The sequence below is a fragment of the Protopterus annectens genome, chromosome 14.part0 (assembly GCF_019279795.1).
Source record: "Protopterus annectens isolate FY-2018-M chromosome 14.part0, PAN1.0, whole genome shotgun sequence".
NCBI lineage: Eukaryota > Metazoa > Chordata > Ceratodontiformes > Protopteridae > Protopterus > Protopterus annectens.
Genome location: NC_056748.1, coordinates 536,673,903 through 536,694,124, shown reverse-complemented (window position 1 = coordinate 536,694,124; position 20,222 = coordinate 536,673,903). Strand labels below are relative to the sequence as shown.

The 20,222-nt window shown below is 39.7% G+C and overlaps 1 protein-coding gene across 1 annotated transcript in view; it reads left to right on the top strand.

Annotated features, from left to right (window-relative positions):
* The window catches only part of LOC122789085 (L-threonine ammonia-lyase-like), a 796,205-nt gene that overhangs the window by 143,819 nt on the left and 632,164 nt on the right, over positions 1-20,222 (top strand). The window contains exon 2 of the mRNA XM_044056286.1: positions 14,226-14,342. Within this exon, the coding sequence (XP_043912221.1) occupies positions 14,226-14,342 (117 nt within the window). The remainder of the gene's footprint in view (positions 1-14,225; positions 14,343-20,222) is intronic.

Here is a 20,222-nt window from a genome sequence, read left to right as displayed (position 1 = left end):
TGCCTCTGTCGAGAAGAGCCACTGGAGTTATCCCCGGGGTGAATTTTCTGCTTCCCATCCACTCATCAAGATTTCTCTTGAAGAGGGTCAGTGAGGTGCTCTGCTTGACATGTATGGGAAGTCTATTCCATAGCATGGGCAGTCTCTGGGTTATGAACCTGTCCCTCCAGCATGTTCTGTTAATTGTGGTAATGAGGTTGAGGTCTCTGGAGCATGTAGTGTGGAGGGATTGGGATTTCTTCAGATGTAGCATTTCTAACAGAACTGGGTCAAACATGGCTTTGTAAGTCAAACAAAGATCACCTCTAAGTAGGTGATATGATACAGAGAATAGTTGGAGTTTTTTGAGTCTGTCCATATAGGACAAGTGTTTAAGGCCTAGGATCCTCTTTGTGAGGTACTTTTGTGGCCTCTCCAGTTGTTGCAGGTGTCTAGTGAGGTACATGCCAAATGGGGCATTGTACTCGATGATTGGCCTAATGAGGGAAGAGTAGAGGGAGACAATGACCTCTTTCTTTCTGGATGCAAAACCCTTAGTAATGAGATATGCCACATAAAAGGACTTTCTGACCACAGTGGCAATGTGGTGATCAAAAGAGAGGTTGCTGTCAACCTGTGTTCCCAGATCTCTTATAATGCCTTCTGTATTCTGTGGACTACCATCAATGTGGTAATTCATGGGATCTGGGTTTTTCCCAAAGGGGATGATGACACATTTTTTGGCATTGAGCGGCCATGGTTCTGACACCAGTTGTTGGTCTCAGTGAGGCCATTCTGTAGGATGTCAACATCACTTGCGGAGTTAATAATAGCTCCCAACTTGCAATCATCCTTGAACTTTGATAGCCAGAGTCCCTTCATGTTGGCCTGGACTTCAGAGAAGTAGATACCAAACAGGAAAGGACCCAGGACTGAACCCTGTGGGACTCCACTCGTGACTAGTCATCAGTCTGACTTGGAGTCAGCTACTTTCACACTGTAGGTTCTATCTGTGAGCCAGTTTGCAACCCACCTGGTGATATAGGCGTTGATGCCAAGCTTAGTGAGTTTTTCTTTGATTCCTGAGTGGAGAATGTTATCAAAAGCCTTGGCCAGATCAAGGTAGGCTGTATGAACCATCTTGCCATCATCCACAGCTCTGCTAACTGACTCAAAGCAGTCGACCAAGTTGAGCAGGCATGATCTACCCTTCACAAAAACAAACTGTGTGGGATCCAGAGTATGGAGATTCCTTATATCCTTGTTTATTAGGTCCATGATGATGCATTCGATAGCTTTGCATATCAGACTTGGCAGGCTAATGGGTTGATAGTTCCCAGGGTCTGTAGTCGCTCCTCCTTTGTGGAGATGGATGTCTGTAGCAGTTCACCATTTGGTAGGGACAAAGCCAGAGGTGAGGCTGTGATTGAACAGGACACACAGGTGAGGTGCCAGTTCACTCCGTAGTTCATGTAGAACACAACCAGGGATATTATCAGGTCCCATCAAAGCTGCATTCTTGGCTTTGGGCAGTGCTGTTTTAACCTGTGCAGCAGTAATACTGGGTGCCCGGCAATCTATTGGTATTGTGATTGGTCCTTTGGGAGGGTTGAGAGGGTTAAAACTGGCACTGAATCTGTCGGCCAGTTTACTTGCAATATCTGTTGGCTTGGTATAGGAGGTACCATTGTGCAGTAGCTCAGAGCAAATCTGGGTACTGCCATGGAGATTCTTTATGTAACTTTAGAAGGCCTTGTTGTTGCCTTTACTATCTGCTGCAATTCTGTTTTAATAGCTAGCTTTAGAGGAATTGATGAGTGATCTCAACCTTTTGCTGAGATTGATAAGGGAGTTTTTCCAGTCTTGGGACTTCACCTTATTCCCCATCAGTTTCCTCCTTCTGTTGTAGAGTTTGTTTATGGCAGGGGACCACCATATTGGCTTCCTTTTTTTGGAGGAGAGTGTCTTGGTTCTCTTGGGTATGGCGAGATCCATGCATTTGTGTACATGTTCATACAGTGCAGTGCATTGGTGTGAACCTATAGAAAACTTCCAGATTCTGGATCCAACCCAATTTGGTTCCATCAAGTACAGGTCATGTCTACTCAACCTGGTAGACTTTTTCTGAGACGGTAACTAAAGGAATGGATGATTACAAAAGAGTTCACACTACCTACCATGATTTGGGCAAGGCATTTGACACAGATACTTCACTCAGTCATTGTTGATAAACTCAAGAGGTTAGATATTAACTCTAATGTCACCCAGTAGAGAGCCGGGTGGCTCACAGACAAGACCCAGGAAGTTAGAACTGGGGGGGTCCACCTTTACAAAGAGGCCAAGTCACAAGCGGAATCCCTCAAGGGTTGGTCTTAGGACCAGTTTTTTTTACATTTACTTCTCTGAAGTCAAGGCCAATGTCAAGTGTGTCTGGCTAAGTTTGCAGACAATTGCAAATTAGGAGCAATCATTGAATTCCCCACCGACACTAATGTTCTCCAGGAAGGTCTGACACAGACAAATAATGTCTGTCAGAGCCCCAGACTAAAACTAAATACCAAGAAATGCATAATAGTATCATTCAGGATGTCATCCACCCCTGGAAACTGTCTTATTGACCACACAACCCTAAGAGTCAAACTAGTAGTCAGGGATTTGGGGATACACATAGACAGTAATCTAGCCTTTGACCATCATGTATCTACAGTAGTGAGGAAATCATTTATGTTGTGCAACTTTGAAACAAAGATGTGGTATCTAGGTCTGAGGAGGTCATGGTTCCACTTTATTCATCATTCTTCAGAACCTATCATTGAGTGCAATGCCCCCTTTGGTATGTACGCAACCAGGCACATCCAACAACTGGAACATCCACAGAGGTTCCTTACTAAAAGGATACAGGGTGTAAGTAGTACATCCTGCGCAGGCCACCTCAAAGCCCTATCCCTGTATTCTGTCTCCTGCATGCTTTTGAGGGGAGAGCTATGCCCTGTGTACAATGTGTTGTTAGACTGCACTCTGATGGACATCCTGCACATCTGCAAAGCAAATAACAGTAGAATTACCTGTTCTAAAGACTTAAACCCTGCCTGTGATATGAACAGAGGCCTGCTGGAGAGACAGGTATGTATCCTTTCTCTGGAACAGGCTCTTAATCCATGTAAAGTAGAGTTCCTTCCTATCTCAAATCAAGTGTAACTTGGACAGATGGATAGTGAACAGGACACTCATCCCTTGTTTGGCACCTATGTCTCTAATCTCTAATGGACACAGACAACCTATAAATGTCTCATCTCGCAAGCCGCTGCTTACACTTATTAAGGGTACCTGAACTTGTCAGTGATTTGGGATGCATGGCTAAGCTTAAAAAGACCCTTGTGGTCATTAGCTTAGTACACACCTATGAACCTATGAACCTATGATTCTGCGGTCACACAACTATTTTCCATTTGCATGGGTGCCATAAAGTTAGCCACCTCTGTTTTTAGGAGCCCAAAGTTAGCTTTGGAGAAGTTTTTCATGGTGGTTACCAATATACTGATTATATCAATAAACAGACATATAGATAATTTATTTTTAAGTTAAGGGAAGTAAGTATGTGTGCGTGTGTGCGTGCGTGCGTGCGTGCGTGTGTGCGTGTGTGTGTGTGTGTGTGTGTGTGTGTGTGTGTGTGTGTGTGTGTGTGTGTGTGTGTGTGGGGGTGTGTGCATGTGTCTGTGTGACTGTTTTGTATGTTAGTTTGGTTTGATTTCTGGAATGACCTTAAGAATATTGCTGATTATTTTATTTTGTAAGCTTAGCACTATAGACAAAGAACATGCATTATGTATGTTTTAGTGTAGGCCAAAGCACTATATGAGTTTTTGTGGTATAACTGCTGGATAGTTAGGGTTTTGTTGAGTGACAACTGCAATCTGTGCTTGCAGTATACCTCAATTCATGTTCACCTGTCCTGTCAGGTTTGTCATGACTATAACCTTGTATGTAACAAATAAGAACTCTTCTTTTTTATGAGCCAAGACTGTGATGCAATGTATGTCTTGTTTTCTAATTATAGATAAAATATGTAATTTAATTTATTTGGCATGTTCCAAACACTAATTAATTAATCTTTAGCATGTACTGTATGTACAACTGAGAATGTACTAGACAATATTGCCTGTTTTCATAGACACTTTTGCAGTTTTGGACTCCATTTCCCATTGTATGTATGTATGTATGTATGCAGCAAGTGTAGCAGTGGAAGTGCTAGTTGCAAGAATTAGTTTATTCTTAGCCAATGAGCTTAGCCAGTAATCTGCACTACCAGCAAAGAGTGATGTGCATACAGTGCAGTTATTATCAAAATTGATCTCCAAACCTACATAATGAAACCAAAGCAAGCTAATGAAGGGACTGAGAATAACAGCAACACCAGCAATAGTCATGCATGGGAGTGAAAATGACAGCAGCAGCAGCAACAGTCATGCATGGCAGTGAGAATAGCAGCAGCAACAGTCATGCATAGGAGTGAGAATAACAGCAACAACAGTCATGCATGGCAGTGAGAATAGCAGCAGCAGCAACAATCATGCAGGAAAGTGAGAATGACAGCAGCAGCAACAGTCATGCATGTGAGTGAGAATGACAGCAGCAGCAGCAACAGTCATGCATGGCAGTGAGAATGACAGCAGCAGCAACAGTCATGCATGTGAGTGAGAATGACAGCAGCAGCAGCAACAGTCATGCATGGCAGTGAGAATGACAGCAGCAACAGTCATGCATGGGAGTGAGAATAACAGCAGCAGCAGCAATCGTGCAGAGAAGTGCGAATGACAGCAGCAGCAACAGTCATGCATGGGGGTGAGAATGAAGCAGCAGCAAGAGTCGTGCATGACAGTGAGAGTAACAGCAGCAACAACAGTCATGCATGGGAGTGAGAATGACAGCAGCAGCAGCAACAGTCATGCATGGCAGTGAGAATGACAGCAGCAGCAACAGTCATGCATGGGAGTGAGAATGAAGCAGCAGCAACAGTCATGCATGGGAGTGAAAATGAAGCAGCAGCAACAGTCGTACAAAACAGTGAGAGTGACAGCAGCAGCAACAATCATGCATGGGAATGAGAATGACAGCAGCAGCAACATGCATGGGACTGAGAATGAAACAGCAGCAACAGTCATGCATGGGAGTGAGAATGAAGCAGCAGCAACAGTCATGTACGACAGTGAGAGCGACAGTAGCAGCAACAATAGTGCACAGGACTGAGAGTGAGAGCAATAGCAACACTCGTGCACAGGACTGGGAATAACAGCAATAGCAACACTCATGCACAGGACTGTGAATGACAGCAACAACAGTCATGCACAGCAGTGAGAATGACAACAGCAACAAAAGTCACACAAACTGCCACATAGACTGCAGGATACTGTTAGACATGGGCATAAGACCTACTGCACAATACAAATCAGTGTGTAGTAACTGTGGACTATTATATCCATAGCTGAATAAAGTAATTTGCACAATGTAGCAGCATGCATTTCAAAACAATGAAACATAGTTAGAGGCATAAACTGAGACAATAACAGAAGGATATTGCCCATCGGAATGCTATTGTTTTATGTTATTATATTAGTGTTATGTTTTTAATCTGTTTCATTTTTTTTCCTTAGGGCAGATTGGTATAGGTGAATTTCTACTGCAATATATTCCTCTTTTGTGTAGTTACCTGAATGAGCTACTCAGAGAAGCCTTTAGTGAATATCATCAACTAAAAGTAAAAATCTCCAAGCTAAATCCTTATCAGGCACGCCTAGAGTAACAATTATAAAACCTGACAAGCATTGCAAAGCTACTTGTAGGGGAAAGGGTTTTCCTATGCTAACTGCCTTAGTAGTGCAAAGGCTAGCACACTTTGCTTTAGAGCTTGAAGAGCAGAAAGTTATGTGTTCTTTTCCCGCACCAGGTAGTTCGAATAATTTTCCAGTATGGACACTGCAGTGCAGCATTAAAGGGGTGCTGTACTCCTGAGTGTAACATCCTTCAGGGATAAATTAAACTAAGGCCCCATGTGAGTGAGTATGATCCCATAGCACTTACTGAAGAGTTCTTATTGACAAGCACACCTCCCCTCGAGAATACTGATGTTTGTTCAGTCACTGAGACATGGTTTAAAACCACAGAGAGCACCCTGGCAATGCAACGCTATAATGCCTTCCACACATTTATACAAGTTACTACACAGGCAGGGAGTAAAGGTGGAGGTGTCTCAATTTACATCAGAAATGCATATGCCTAGAGGGATATCACTCTGCAGAGGAAGAGTTCCATCCTAATCCTAAACAGGAAAATCAGAAATCTTGTAAAGTCTTCTAAAGCAAATTATGAAACTAAAATCACACCCCTAGCCAGGGATAATCATAAGGCATTCTTTAACTAGGTCCAAAGTCTAAAAGGGCATGCCCAGCTATGTGCTGAACTGACTATAGATGGGATCACTCATACTACACTGGAAGATATTGCCAACCTGCTAGCTGACAGATTCAGTGCAAACCTCAACCCCCTATCCCCACCTACCATATCCCAAAGTATACCTGACACCAGTCCTCTGCCTATTATTTCTAGAGAACAGGTCATCTCTGTGCTCGCCAAGGCCAAAAAAATGGTCTCAATGGGACCAGATAATATCGCAGGTTGTGTACTAAACAATCTATAACAAGACCTAGCAGACCCGCTTGGCGTTCTTTTTAATCAAAGGTTGAGAACTGGCTATGTTCCTGCATAATGGAGAACAGCAACAATAATCCCCCTGCACAAAGGGGGGCCATCATCTGGCCCTGGGAACTACAGACCCATAAGTTTAACCAGCCTCATCTGCAATGCCATGGAAAGAAATATCATGGACTTTATCAACAAGGACATAGGTGAGCTCCAAATGCTAGACCCAACCCAACTTGTCTTTGTTAAGGGTAGATCATGCTTATTAACCCTGGTAAATTTCTTTGAGAATGTCACCAAAGCCATGGATGAAGGTAAGAGTGCTTACAATCTATCTCGACCTTGCCAAGGCTTTTGACACAATTCCCAACTCTGGCATCATTGAAAACTCTCCTAGAGAGGGATTAACCATTACGTTACTAAATGGGTAGCCAACTGGTTCACCAACAGAACACACTTTCTCAAAAATTGGTGACTCCACCTCCACCAGTAGGCCCATCACCAGTGAAGTACCACAGGGGTCTGTGCTGGGCCCCTTACTGTTTGACATCTATTTCTCAGAAATCCAGGCCAAAGCAGACAGCCTTTGGCTCACCAAGTTCACTGATGATTGCAAAATAGTAGCAATCTTTTAGTCCCCCAATGATGTCAACATATTACAAGAAGGGCTAACACAAACAGTTGCTTGGTGCCAAAGCCATGGTCTAAAACTAAATGCAGAAAAATGCATTATTATTCCTTTTGGCAAAACAGATTTTCCTACAAATTACAATATTGGCAACACCCCCCCCCCCCGAGTTCAAACCCCATGGTGCGAGACTTGGGAACACAGGTTGACAGCAATCTGAACTTTGACCACCAAGTTTCCACAGTGGTAAGGAAAGCCTTCTACATAGCACACCTCCTAAGCAAGGGCATAGCATCCAGGTCAAGGTATGTTACAACTCCACTGTACTCGACCCTCATCGGATCACTAATAGAGTATAATGCACCCTTTGGCATGTACTTCACCAGACACCTGCAGCAACTATAGAGACTTCAGAGGTTTCTCACAAAGAAAATACAGGGACTCCAAACCATGACTTACGTGGACAGGTTGAAAACCCTGTCACTTTACTCTGTGTGTTATAGGCTGCTGAGTGATGACTTGTGCCTGGCCTATAGTGCAATCTCCAACCCTGCCCTAATGGAAATGCTGCACATCCACAAGTCAAATGTCTCAAGGATCACTTGCTCTAGGGATCTCAGCCTTGCTTGTGACATTAACAGATCATGCTGGACAGACAGATATGTCTCCCAGAGACTGACTCTTCTCTGGAATAGACTCCTTATTAAATAAAACAGAGCTCCTCACTGACTCATTCAAATACAACCTAGATAATTGGATGGGAGACTGCAAATCCACCCCTGGAAGGGCACCCATATCCCTCATGGACAGGGGTAGCCGGTGTTGATCACAGACCCAGTCTGTTCATAATTTCATTCTCTGAACTACCCAAAAAAGAACAAATGGGGATACGTGATATTAACATGGCTAGGCTTGTAAAGGCTCTAGGGCCACTAGCCTAGTAACTTCTATGAACTCATGAACATCAACACTGGTCAAACAGGACAATGCAGTTGAGTTTTTCCACACTCAAATCATCACAGGCAAAAATCCCATACCATTTTCTTGCAAGCTATAGGTTCCTCTCTATGACCCAGGAAACCCATAATACATTTTTAAGCTTACTGGAAATATACACCATCCAACCCAATACCAGATTCATGGGCAACTTTAATTACCCAACTAGTAAGTGGAAATCATATACAACACCAAACATTCAGGTCCAGGGGTACAAACGTATTAGATCTGGTCCTCACTAATATGGGAGAACTCTGCACAACCCCTCATGTAATGTCCTTCTGGTAAAATCAGACCACAAAACAATCTTCTTTGAAGTAAAAATAAAACTCGGAACCCCAGCTAACTCTGAAATGCTCAGGAACCACTCTAAGGCTAACTTCTTACTAATAAGTGATAACCTAGCAAAATTTCAAGCCTCCTAAACCCTGAAAACATTGCTGCCTATGCGGAACTGTTCAAAGAGACTGTATACAAGCATGTTAATAGCTGCATAGAGGCAGCTGTACCCATCAAGAATAAATACAGTACCCTCTCAAAAAACAAGCCACTCTGGTGGAATCACAACATCAACAGGCTGTATAACAGAAGGAAAGAAGTCATGGCAGAAATTAGGAGGTGTAGTACCCAGCAGGATACAAGCACTTTCATCAAACTAAACAAACAACTCAGAGGACAAATAAAGTCTACCCAAGCCAAATCTGAGGTAAATTTGGCCTTTCAGGAAAGGACAAGCACATGGCAGCTATGTCTGCAACCTCAGTGGCAATACACAATTGTGTGCAGAACTCATTTTTAGTGGAGCTACTTATACTCAGCCAGAAGATATAGTAAATGTACTGGCAGACAAATTCAGCTCCAGGTTTACTCCCCCCCATATCCTCCCTTCAGGAAAAAAACATTAAATACAGCTTCCCCTGCTATCACTAGGGAGCAGGTCTCTCTAAGGCCAAGAACACTGCATCAATGGGCCCTGAAAATATCTCAGGCTGCTATCTAAATAGCATGAAACATGACCTATCAAGCCTTCTAGAATCCATATTTAACAGTAGTCCCCAAACAGGCTTTGTGCCTCATAAATGGAGAACAGCAACCGTCATCCCTAAGCACAAAGGGTAGCCATCTACAGACCCTGGAAATTATGAACCCATAAGTCTCACTTGTCTTATATGCATAGTCCAAGAAAAAAGTTATCATGGAAATGATCAATAATGACATAGAAAACTGCCAGACATTGAACCCTGGGCAGACCATGCCTACTCAACCTAGTGGACTTCTTTGAGAAAGTCATCAAATTAATGGATGAGGACAAAACAGTTCACACTGCCTACCTTGATCTGGCCACGGCATTTGACACAATATCCCACTCTGGCATTGTTGACAAATTCAAGAGGTTAGGTACAAACCCGTATGTCACCCAGTATATAGCCTGTTGACTCACAGACAGCACTTAGGAAGTTAGAATTGGAGAATCCATCACTTGAGAGACACAAGTCACCAGTGGATTCCCTCAGGGATTGATCCAGGGACAGTTCCCTTTTCTCTTCTACTTCTTTGATGTCAAGGCCAGCATCAAAATCCTCTGGCTGACCAGATTTGCAGAGGATTGCAAATTAGGAGCAGTCATAGAATCCCCTGCCAACACAAATATCCTCCAAGAAGGGCTAACACAAGACAAATAACTGGTGTCAAAGCTATTGACTAAAACTAAAAAACAAGAAAGGCATAATAGTGTCCTTTGGGAAGTTATCCACCCCCCCCCCATAACAATCATAATAACAACACACACCCCTAACAGCCGACCCAGTAGTCAGGGACTTGGGGTCACACATAGAGAGTGATCTAGCTTTTGACCATCACGTGTCTAGTGAGGAAATCATTCTATGTTGTGCAACTTATAAACAAAGTTATGGCATCTAGGTCCAAGGAGGATGTTTTTCCTCTGTATTCTGCATTCATCAAACCTGTCATTCAGTACAATACCCCCTTTGATATGCATCTCACCATGCACGACTAGCAACTGGAACATCCACAGAGGTTCTTCACTAAAAGAATACAGGGTGTAAATAACATGTCCTGTGCATACTGCCTCAAAGCTCTATCCATGTGTTCTGTCTCCTACAGGCTGTTGAGGGGAGATATATGCCTTGCATATAAGGCATCATCAGACCCACTCTGATGGAATTTCTACATATCCACAAAACAAACAGCACCAGAATTACCCATTCTATAGGCTTAAACCTTGCCTGTAATATAAATAGGGCCTGCTGGACATACAGGTATGTATCCCAAAGATTACTCCTTCTTAGGAGCAAGATCCCCATCCATGTGAAACAGAGATCCTCCCTAACCCAATTCAAGTATAACTTGCACAACTGAATGAGGAACAAGAAATGTATCCCTTGTCTAGCACCTATGTCTTTAATGGGTACAGTCAACCTATAAATGGTTCATCTCCCAGGCCCCTGCTTATAAATGTTTCATCTTCCATGCCCCTTCCTACACTTATCAAGGGTATCAGAACTTGTCAGAGATTTGGGATGCATGGCTAGGCTTAAACCAGGTCCCAGTGGCTGTCAGCCTAGTACACACCTATGAACCTATGAACATAAGTAGGTAAAGTTCTCCACTAACCTGGTCAAAGTTCCCAGAGGCTGTAGGAATACCATCTCATGTCTTCCCTGAAAAGTGACCACTGGCCTTGTGGGACTAACCCAGACAACAAAATGTAAGTAAAATAAAACTATAATATAAAGTTGCACTGTTGATGCACAAATTATAAACCCCAATAAGCAGTTATCATAGAACTTATAGCCCATTTCTATTAAATTCTATTCAAACACACATTAAACTAAATCCAAATTATGTGTAAAGTCAGCAGCAAGGGTCAGAATGCATGTAGCAAAAACGAGTAATCATTTTCAAAATTTGATTAGACTTGCCTGAAAACTTTGTGTCGTTAAGTTTCAAGTTTGCTGTAATTTTTACAAAAAAATCTTCCTTTACTTCTACTGCCTATTGTATGATGTAATTACTAGAATCCAAAAAGTACCTGGCTCTGCACACCATTTGCAATTTTATAAATAGGCAGAGAATTACCTTTTAATAATATATAATTAACTGAATATACCTCAAGAAGAAAATGTTTATTATTTCTAGTATAATCCCTAAAATATATGTATAAGGATATATTGTGTTCAATATATTACCTAATATTCTAAGAACATGCAACCAAAAAAATATTTTTACTGTAAGGTGAAGTGATTTTGGAGGTGGCATTTTTGACTAACAGACAGTACATGATGCTAGACTATCCAACAAAAATAAATGTTATCTTGGATTTATTATTTTATGTATTAGGTAGTGTCATTCATTAAGATCCCTCCCATCTCTATTATCTTCAGACCACTCTGCACTAGAATTTACTATAATCATCGGAACAACTATCTATTATTGTAGTAGTTTTATAGAACACCACTCAGTTCATAGCATACAAGATTTAGATAATTTTGACTTTCAAGATAATCCTTCAACTATATGGCCTGAATTTTAAACAACTTGTTAAATAATTCTGAATTCCTGTAAAACAGTTAAATGTATTAGCCCAAAGCACGTTAAGACTCCTTGGTGGACTAAGAAATTACGTAAACAATTAAAGAAAAAGAAAGGTAAGTACAGTTTATGCAAAAATGTGTGTATCTTGTAGTATAAGGGAGCATTAAACAAAATATGGAGAGAACTTAAAATATCTATCAGGATTCAGGACCTGTGAAACTGCATAAGAGAATTCACTGATGAAGCATGTTCACCAAAACATGTTTTATGTTTATATTAATAGTGGCAAGTGTGTGCATAATAGAATAAGTCCTATACCGAGCGAGTGTGACATCATTGTTGACATTAAGGACAGTGCTTAACTACTGAATGTTTATTTTGCACCATTAGCTACTTTGAAGAGCATTCTTTTGGCTAATATTTTAATTACTGATGAGCCTTCAGCAATATGCCCTGAATTCTCTGAAGATATGATTAAATTTGCCCTGTATAGGATCAAAAAGAATAATTAGATCTGACTTGACTTAATAGCAAGCTGTTTTATTAACTGTCTTAAGGACCACTTAACACAGTAACCAAGTTATTTAACATGATGCTGGAAAATACTCAGGTTCAGGCTACCTGGAAGTCAGCTGATGTCATGCCAATATACAAGAACGGTGCACATTATGTTATCTCCAGTTGCTACCTGATTAGTTTGACCTCACTTCTAGACAAGTGTTTTGAAAGGTGCATACTCCAACTATTAACTAACAGTGGGAATGATTTTGCACTTGCAAATCTGAATCAACATGGATTTATTAGAATAATGTTCGACACTAACTAACCTATTAGTAACAGTTTTATGAAACAGTGCTGCACTTGATATTGTCATTAGCTCTAGCGTGTTATATTTGAACCTCTTCAAAGCCTTTGATAGCTTCCTCATACTGTAACAATGCAATCTTTAATAAGGTAGGAAAGTATTCCTTACATTATTGAATGGCTGATATGCTGGTTAAACAATAGGTGCCGATGTCTTAAGTTGAATGGACACTATTCCAGCTGGTTATTACTTTCTTCTGGGATATCACAGGCTTTGGTCTTGGTCCATGCATTATTTAACTATGTGGTTTCTTTATTCCCTATTGGTGTTATGTATTTGGTGTCCAAATATGACATCAGAATTGGTGGTCTTTTATCTTCCTTGTCTAATTTTCTAGTTTTCATTTCACATGTTCCTGGTGCATTTAGATGGCTAAACAAACATGGAATATGTAATAATTCTGCAAAAACTGGTGAAATGTACTTGGCATTTTTTGATCAGATCAAGAACATATCTTGTTTGTTATTGTGGTTCATAAAATCCCTGAATATAAGGACTTTGGAGTATAAATCAACTCAGACTTACAATATAAGAACATGAACTGCACTATCAATGCAAACGTCATGCATATTTTAGGATTATTATTATTATTATTATTATTAAAAGGTTTTGTTACTAGCTTTGTGGCTTTTCTGGTAAAATTATTCACCTCATATGTTAGGCCCATTAGTGAATACTAGGTCCTCTTTTTGCTCCATTCTAAAGGTGATCTGTCACTTTTAGAAAGTGTCCAAAGGAAGTTTACAAAAACAATACCTGATTGTAAAACATTTTCTTACATTGTCTACTAGAAAAAAAAATCAATCTATATTCAATAAATATTCAATAAGTTATTGTTGGCTGTGAGGTTGATTATGTACAGCATAAGTGGTTTATGTGATGAAGAATTATGGCTCTTATTGAATACTGACATTTTGCAGACTAATAAATCATATAGAGGATGTAATTATATTTCTTAAATGTAAAATGGCCTTGTACAGTAAATTTATATCTCTTGGCATTGCTCTGTACTGGAACAAAGCTGCCTTTGTATGACAGGCAGAGTAGTTCTTTCATTATTTTTAAGAATAAGTAAGATAATTGGTTTGGGGATACAATTTATTCTTGGGAGTTTGTAGCCTGTGTTCTGATGGGCAATGACCTCTACACAATATACAGATTGTGAAACTATGACATTCAGCCCTCTGCACATGAAATGTGGGCCTTCTCTTCCCTTACAGTAAAGTGTATGTGTTTGACCCTTTCTTAATTCAGTTACTACACAAATTTCTAGTAGTGTGCATATAGCTTTCAGCTCCATCTTCAGGAATTAGCTACAATTTCAGCAGTATTTGGTTGATAGTACGTAATACAGAAAATCAACTTGGCTCAATCTCTTTCGTGGAAAATTTTCCAAAAAGGAGAACAATAAATAAAATCAGAGCTAAAGCTGGCATGTTGAATTCATAGGGTCTGAAGTACATTTGAAGAAGAACAATAATTCAAGGATTTTTTTGTTACCTGCAGTATTCCAGGCTATCAAAACAGTATGGGATGGACATGTACCTGAAGAAAGAGTACCTTCATTATACTGGGACAGTGAAAGAGCGAGGGGTCCTTTATCTCTTGACAGCCTTACGTCAGGTAAGAGTTAGTGTCTAATTTTAATACTGAAGAGGTATCCTGCACAGATCTTGCCTGTGTATTTACACAAGGGCCAGAAGTGTAATATTAAGAGACATTCTGCATGAAACCTACAGCATTATATGGTGAAATATACTAAATTAGTAGTTCAAGGTGCTGTAAAAAAAAAAATGTTACGTGAAGATCACAGTATTATAGGATGAAATTCACTAGATCAGTAGTTCTGAATGTTATAAAAGAGAAATGCCATGTCAAGATCACATTCTTATAGGGTAAAATGTATTAAATTAGTAGTTCAATGTGTTGTAAAGGAGAAACTCTATGTGAAAATCACAGTATTAAAGAATAAATTCACTAATCAGTATTTCAGGGTGCTATAAAAGGGACATGCCACATTAAGATCACAGTATTAGATGGTGAAATATGCTAAATCAGTAGTTCAATGTGTTGCAAAAGAGCAATGTAATGTGAAGAATGCAGTATTATAATATTAAATGCACCAAACCAGTAGTTTATATATGTCATTACAGCAGTTCAGTACAGAAATGTTATTCAAATTAATGTACTGGCAGATATGCCCTTTAAATCAGTCCTCCAAAATGCTTAGCACCATCAATAAATTAAAATTATTTAAGTGCTACTCTTCCCACACAAACACAAATGCTCATGCACACACTTACACACACTTACACACACACACACACACACACACACACACACACACACACACACACACACACACACGCACACACACGCACACACACACACACTCATGCACGTACACAGGCGCGCACGCACACTCACACACGCATGTACATATACAGGCGCGCGCGCCCACACACACACACGCATGCACATACACACGCACACACACGCGCACACACACACAATTAAAGGCACTGTCTGGAGTACTTTACATAGCTCACCCACTTGCCAGGTTCTGGGCAGTTTACATGGTTATTCTCATGAGAGTTATGGCACCTCTTCCTTCTCATCATGTAGGGCACTTAGATAATAAGTAGTGAGATTTTTTTAGGAAGGCAATCCTTGAACAAACCACAAATGTGTGAATTGTACACAGTTCTGTGATGTTAGGTTGTAACAATACCAGAAAAATGAATGTACAATTCATTTGCTCCCAATGAAAACTGCATGACTGCATTAAATATGCCATTCATGATGAGGTGTAGTGTCCCAGAGTTGATATATTTTTAGGGGTTGTGTTGGACAAGCAAACTCTGCATTGGAGGTGCAAGGAACTCTATCCCCGTCCCCAGTTTATACTTAGTTATACTCATGTCCTTACAAGATTTTCAGTGTACTTTAATGTTGACAACCGCATGAAAGAAACTCATACACATATGCTTTGATTAAATAAAGTAAACCCATTTTTAGATATCAGAGTATATTATTTTTCTGCAGATACATTTGCATTATGCTGTGCTGTCATATACCTAGAAATACAAATAAAAACTCGGGACTTGCCACATCAAGTTATTTTCATTAAGTTTGAGTCCAGGTGTCACTCAGTAGACAGCCCTGAAGAAATCTATTCTCTAACAGTTTAGTTCTTACAGTGAAAGACTTTTTGTGGATGCTCCTACTCAGCCAGCATTGTAGCTTTTTGTGTGTTTTGCATATATTTTGACTTAACCCCACTACTCCCATTTCTTGGTATTTGTACATGTATAATGTTTCTTTTGTTTTGACTAATTCAGATAATTCAGAGCTTCTTCTATTGAATCAGTGCATAAATTCAGAATTTTCTGAATTCATCCACTTTATAATGGGTGCATGTTAAAATGTGGTAGTTGAAGTTGGTGCTGTTTTATTTATGGCAGCTCAAACATAGTGGTGAGTCCTTTTGAAAAAAGTATTCCATGTCCTGGCAGATGTGATTATTCCTAGCAAACTGCCCCTCTTGTGAAGCTTTCTATAAGAGGCAGCTTAGCAAGCATATCCAGGAACATATTTATAATATTAAAAGTAAGAATTCAAAAACTGCTTTAATCAAACATGAAAGAGTGGGGTCTATATTATAACATCGAAGTCTAAAAACATCGAATGTTATAATATCGACCCCATTCAATCGAAACACCAGAAAACCGAACAGTCAGAATAGCGAATTTTTTCCCAGGGAAAAAAATCGCTGTTCCAACAAACATACACACAACTCAAGCACACCAAAATAAATAATCCACACACATACACTTCACAAAACCCTACACTAAACCAGACATACACCACTAGCTACCTACTTACCTTAACCCAACCATAACCCTAAGGTCCCTAACTATCACACACTCACCTTACCCGCTACCTAACCCTAACTCACCTACCCCACCCTAACCCTCACATCCACACAATCGCACATTTACCTGACCCTCTCCCTAACCCTGACTCACTTAACCCACCCCTAACCCTAAAGTCTGTCACTACCACATACTCACCTCACCCGTGCCCTAACCCTAAAGTCCCTAACTACCGCACACTCACCTTACCCCAGTCCATCCGCTCACTTACCTTAACCCGGTCCGTAACCATTGCACCACACTTACCTGAACCCAATCCGTGATTTCCGTTCATTCACTTCCCTAAACCCGGTCCGTACCCATTGCACCACAGTGTTGTAAATAGCGAAGCCGCGGAACGGACCACTGAAATCTTACCCTAGGTAAAATTTCGATGTTCCGAGGCTTCGCTATTGTCAGCTTTCGCTTTAAAGGGTTCGATATTATAACATTTAAAGTTTTTGAACTTCGATGTTATAATATAGACCCGAAAGAGTGTGTCAAAATTTCCAAATGTTTGTATTTTTTTGTACTGGAAAACATACAATCTGGAGTTAGAGAAGGACCATAGGAAACAACTTTAGACTATCAGGAAAATGCTGTAGCAGCTACGTTTAAATGCCATTCAGTCACCCAGTTTAAAGGGTAAGGTATCAATCAACAGCATCTTAAATACAAGAGCAGCCAAGCTTTAAATTAATTCACTTCATTTTAATGATCTGTAGTAATATTCAGTTTTTAGAAAATGTATATTTTAATATAGTTTGAGAGGTAATTTATTAATACATTGAATACATCTATCAATATTTGTATTTTATAACATTATTTTATTTATATGTATTTAGTTATATTTTTACTTGTCAGACAATAAGATCTGTGGAGGTTGTTTATAATTTGTTACAATTAGTTTTTAATGTTGGATTCATAACTGTATTGCATAATTAATCATGTGACTTAAATGATATATTTACAGACAACTTGTGTGTGCTTTTTAGATGTTTCGGAAGAGGTCCTAACAGAATGAGAACGAATGTGTTAAAATAAGCTCTATAAACATTTTTTTCTCTTGTGTGAAATTATTCAGTGTGTATTCTGGATTTTGGTTATTTTTTTACACACTGTTTGGAGAACTCTTTGAAACTAAATTTCATAGACTTTGTGGTTGAATTTAAAATCATATCGTCCCTGTCACTTAAGTCTTTATTGTTTTAATGGATGTTGTTTCCACCATCCAAATGTTTAAATCATTCTGTTCTTATTATCCCATGGCTATTACTACTGACTTGACCCTATACTATAGCCATCAGGACTGACCATCATTTTCTTTGCACAAATGTTTTGGAATTGTTGGTGGACTATACAGAATCCTACTGCCACTCACTCCTAGCCCCCCGCCTACTTCTTCCAACACCAAAAGCACTACTCCAACTTGGATAATCTGGGTCATAGTCAGGGATTTATCCTTCAAATTTACAGAGCCAGTGGACTGACCTCAGTTTAAATTGATTCTAGCTCCACAATGTACTGGGATGGATCCCTGACTGTGACCCAAATGGCCTGAGTTCATTTAGTAGCCTTGGCCTCTGGAGGAATGGGTACAGCAGTGGGAGTGTGGATAAGTAACATGTATTGGTTTGCCCATCCTGGTGAGGACTGGAGGTTTCTGTTTATGATTAAATGCTTCCCACTGGAAACCAATAAGCATTTTCCAGTCAGGTAAAAAACTATCATTCAGTTAATCAATGAGAGTGGTTTAATGGATGTGTTACCATGCATGGTAATTCATACAATGTCACATACCTGCACTGCTCCATTTAGGGTATTTCTTCATATTGCTTACCTAAAAATCCCTCTCCCCCACAATAATTTGTATGATGCTCACCTCCCTTCTTTCAATCTATGAATGCTGGGTCAAACACATCATTAAAGGAAAAGCCAGTAAGGCCACAATATCCATAAAGAAGAGAGGTCATCTGTCGTAAGGCTTATTGCAGGATCTTGCCACCCCTGCAAAATGAAACAAACGAGTTCATGGGGTCTATTGAAAATGTTAGTGAAGGAGGACAGGGGGGTCAAAACAAAATTAAATTGGTTAGGCCCTAGTAAGCCACAAAAAGGATGAAAGGGGCACAAACTGTCTGAGGGTATAATTGACATTGATGAAGATTAAGTTTGATCAAAGTGTAGGTATCTGACACACCATATCATGGCTGCTGAAATGAATGCATTTAGTAGCGCAACTTGTATCACATAAATTATATAAGTTCCTTAATACAGTTCAGAATTACCTTGGAACATCTTGGTCTTCAGTTTAAAAAAATCTTTTTTGGCCTTCTATTCCCCTTTTTGAGGTATCAAAATTGGGTTGAAGGGACTGCTATTCTGGGGAACAGCCTACAGCACCAAATAATCCAGTCATGGTTCAAAACCATGCAACATGAGGAATGGAAAAAAATGAAAATTTTATAGAAGCTTTAAAAATGAGTCTACTTTGAACAGTTGACATCAAACCCACCAAAGTAAACTGTGCATGCCTGCTGAAGGCAAAATAACTGTCCTCTTTTTTACAGAGTACAAGTTCCGTTGTACCACCCCCCACATGAGGAACATTTCCTTCTTTCCCCCTTCACATACCATTACAAACATTTACTTGTTTCATAGTTATGCAAGTGGAGGGAGAAGAAAAACACCCTGAAAAGGAAAAAGGAACACTAGCTACATATTATGTCAAGTAATAGAAAATACAGTTGGGGATAGATACCTTCGGGAAAATGGGATGAGGAAAATAATTGTCAACTAGTTAGCTGTTAAATGCATGTAGGAAAAGCATTAAAAACTGGGCTTTGTTGAACAAAGGAATTAAAATATACCAGAACAATTAATAATAGGTACTGGTAGAAACAGAAACATTGCAGAATAATATGAATTATTATGACTATTATTATTATTATTATTATTATTATTATTATTATTATTATTATTATTATTATTATTATTATTATTATTATTATTATTATTATTATTATTTCTTTGGTGGTAGAAGACGTAGGAGAGACTGAAACCTAGAAGTAATAACGATGAATTATGGGCTAAGGATGGCAGTATTCAGCTTCCAGAGAGTAATAATAATAATAGTAGCAGCAGAATTAAGCGGATCATTTTCAAATATCATTGAGTATTAATCATCACAGAAGGATGAGAGATGTCTCAGCTACCAGGTCTCAAGCATAGCACATACTTAGAAGTAATGTTCCCGAGTACCAAACAGCATTAATACTAGCAGAGCAAATCACCAGATAAGAAGGCGCATAACTGAAGGTATCCAAAGTTTCAATGGAAGCCACAGAGTCTGAGTACTTGAGATCTAATGAAGTAGAATAGGATTTAAGTACAGCAGAGAGTGAATTAATGGTGAGCATTAAGTACTGTAGTATAATATAAGACTGCGAGTATCGTGGAGTAAAGTTACTGCAGATTCAGACAGTGGCTCTCATTTGCAGGTAGATCTGAGGCAAGGTTAAGGTTGGGAATGGGTTAATAAAGCATGAGATAAGGGGTACTGGTGAGGAAATGAACAGGGCTACCCTAC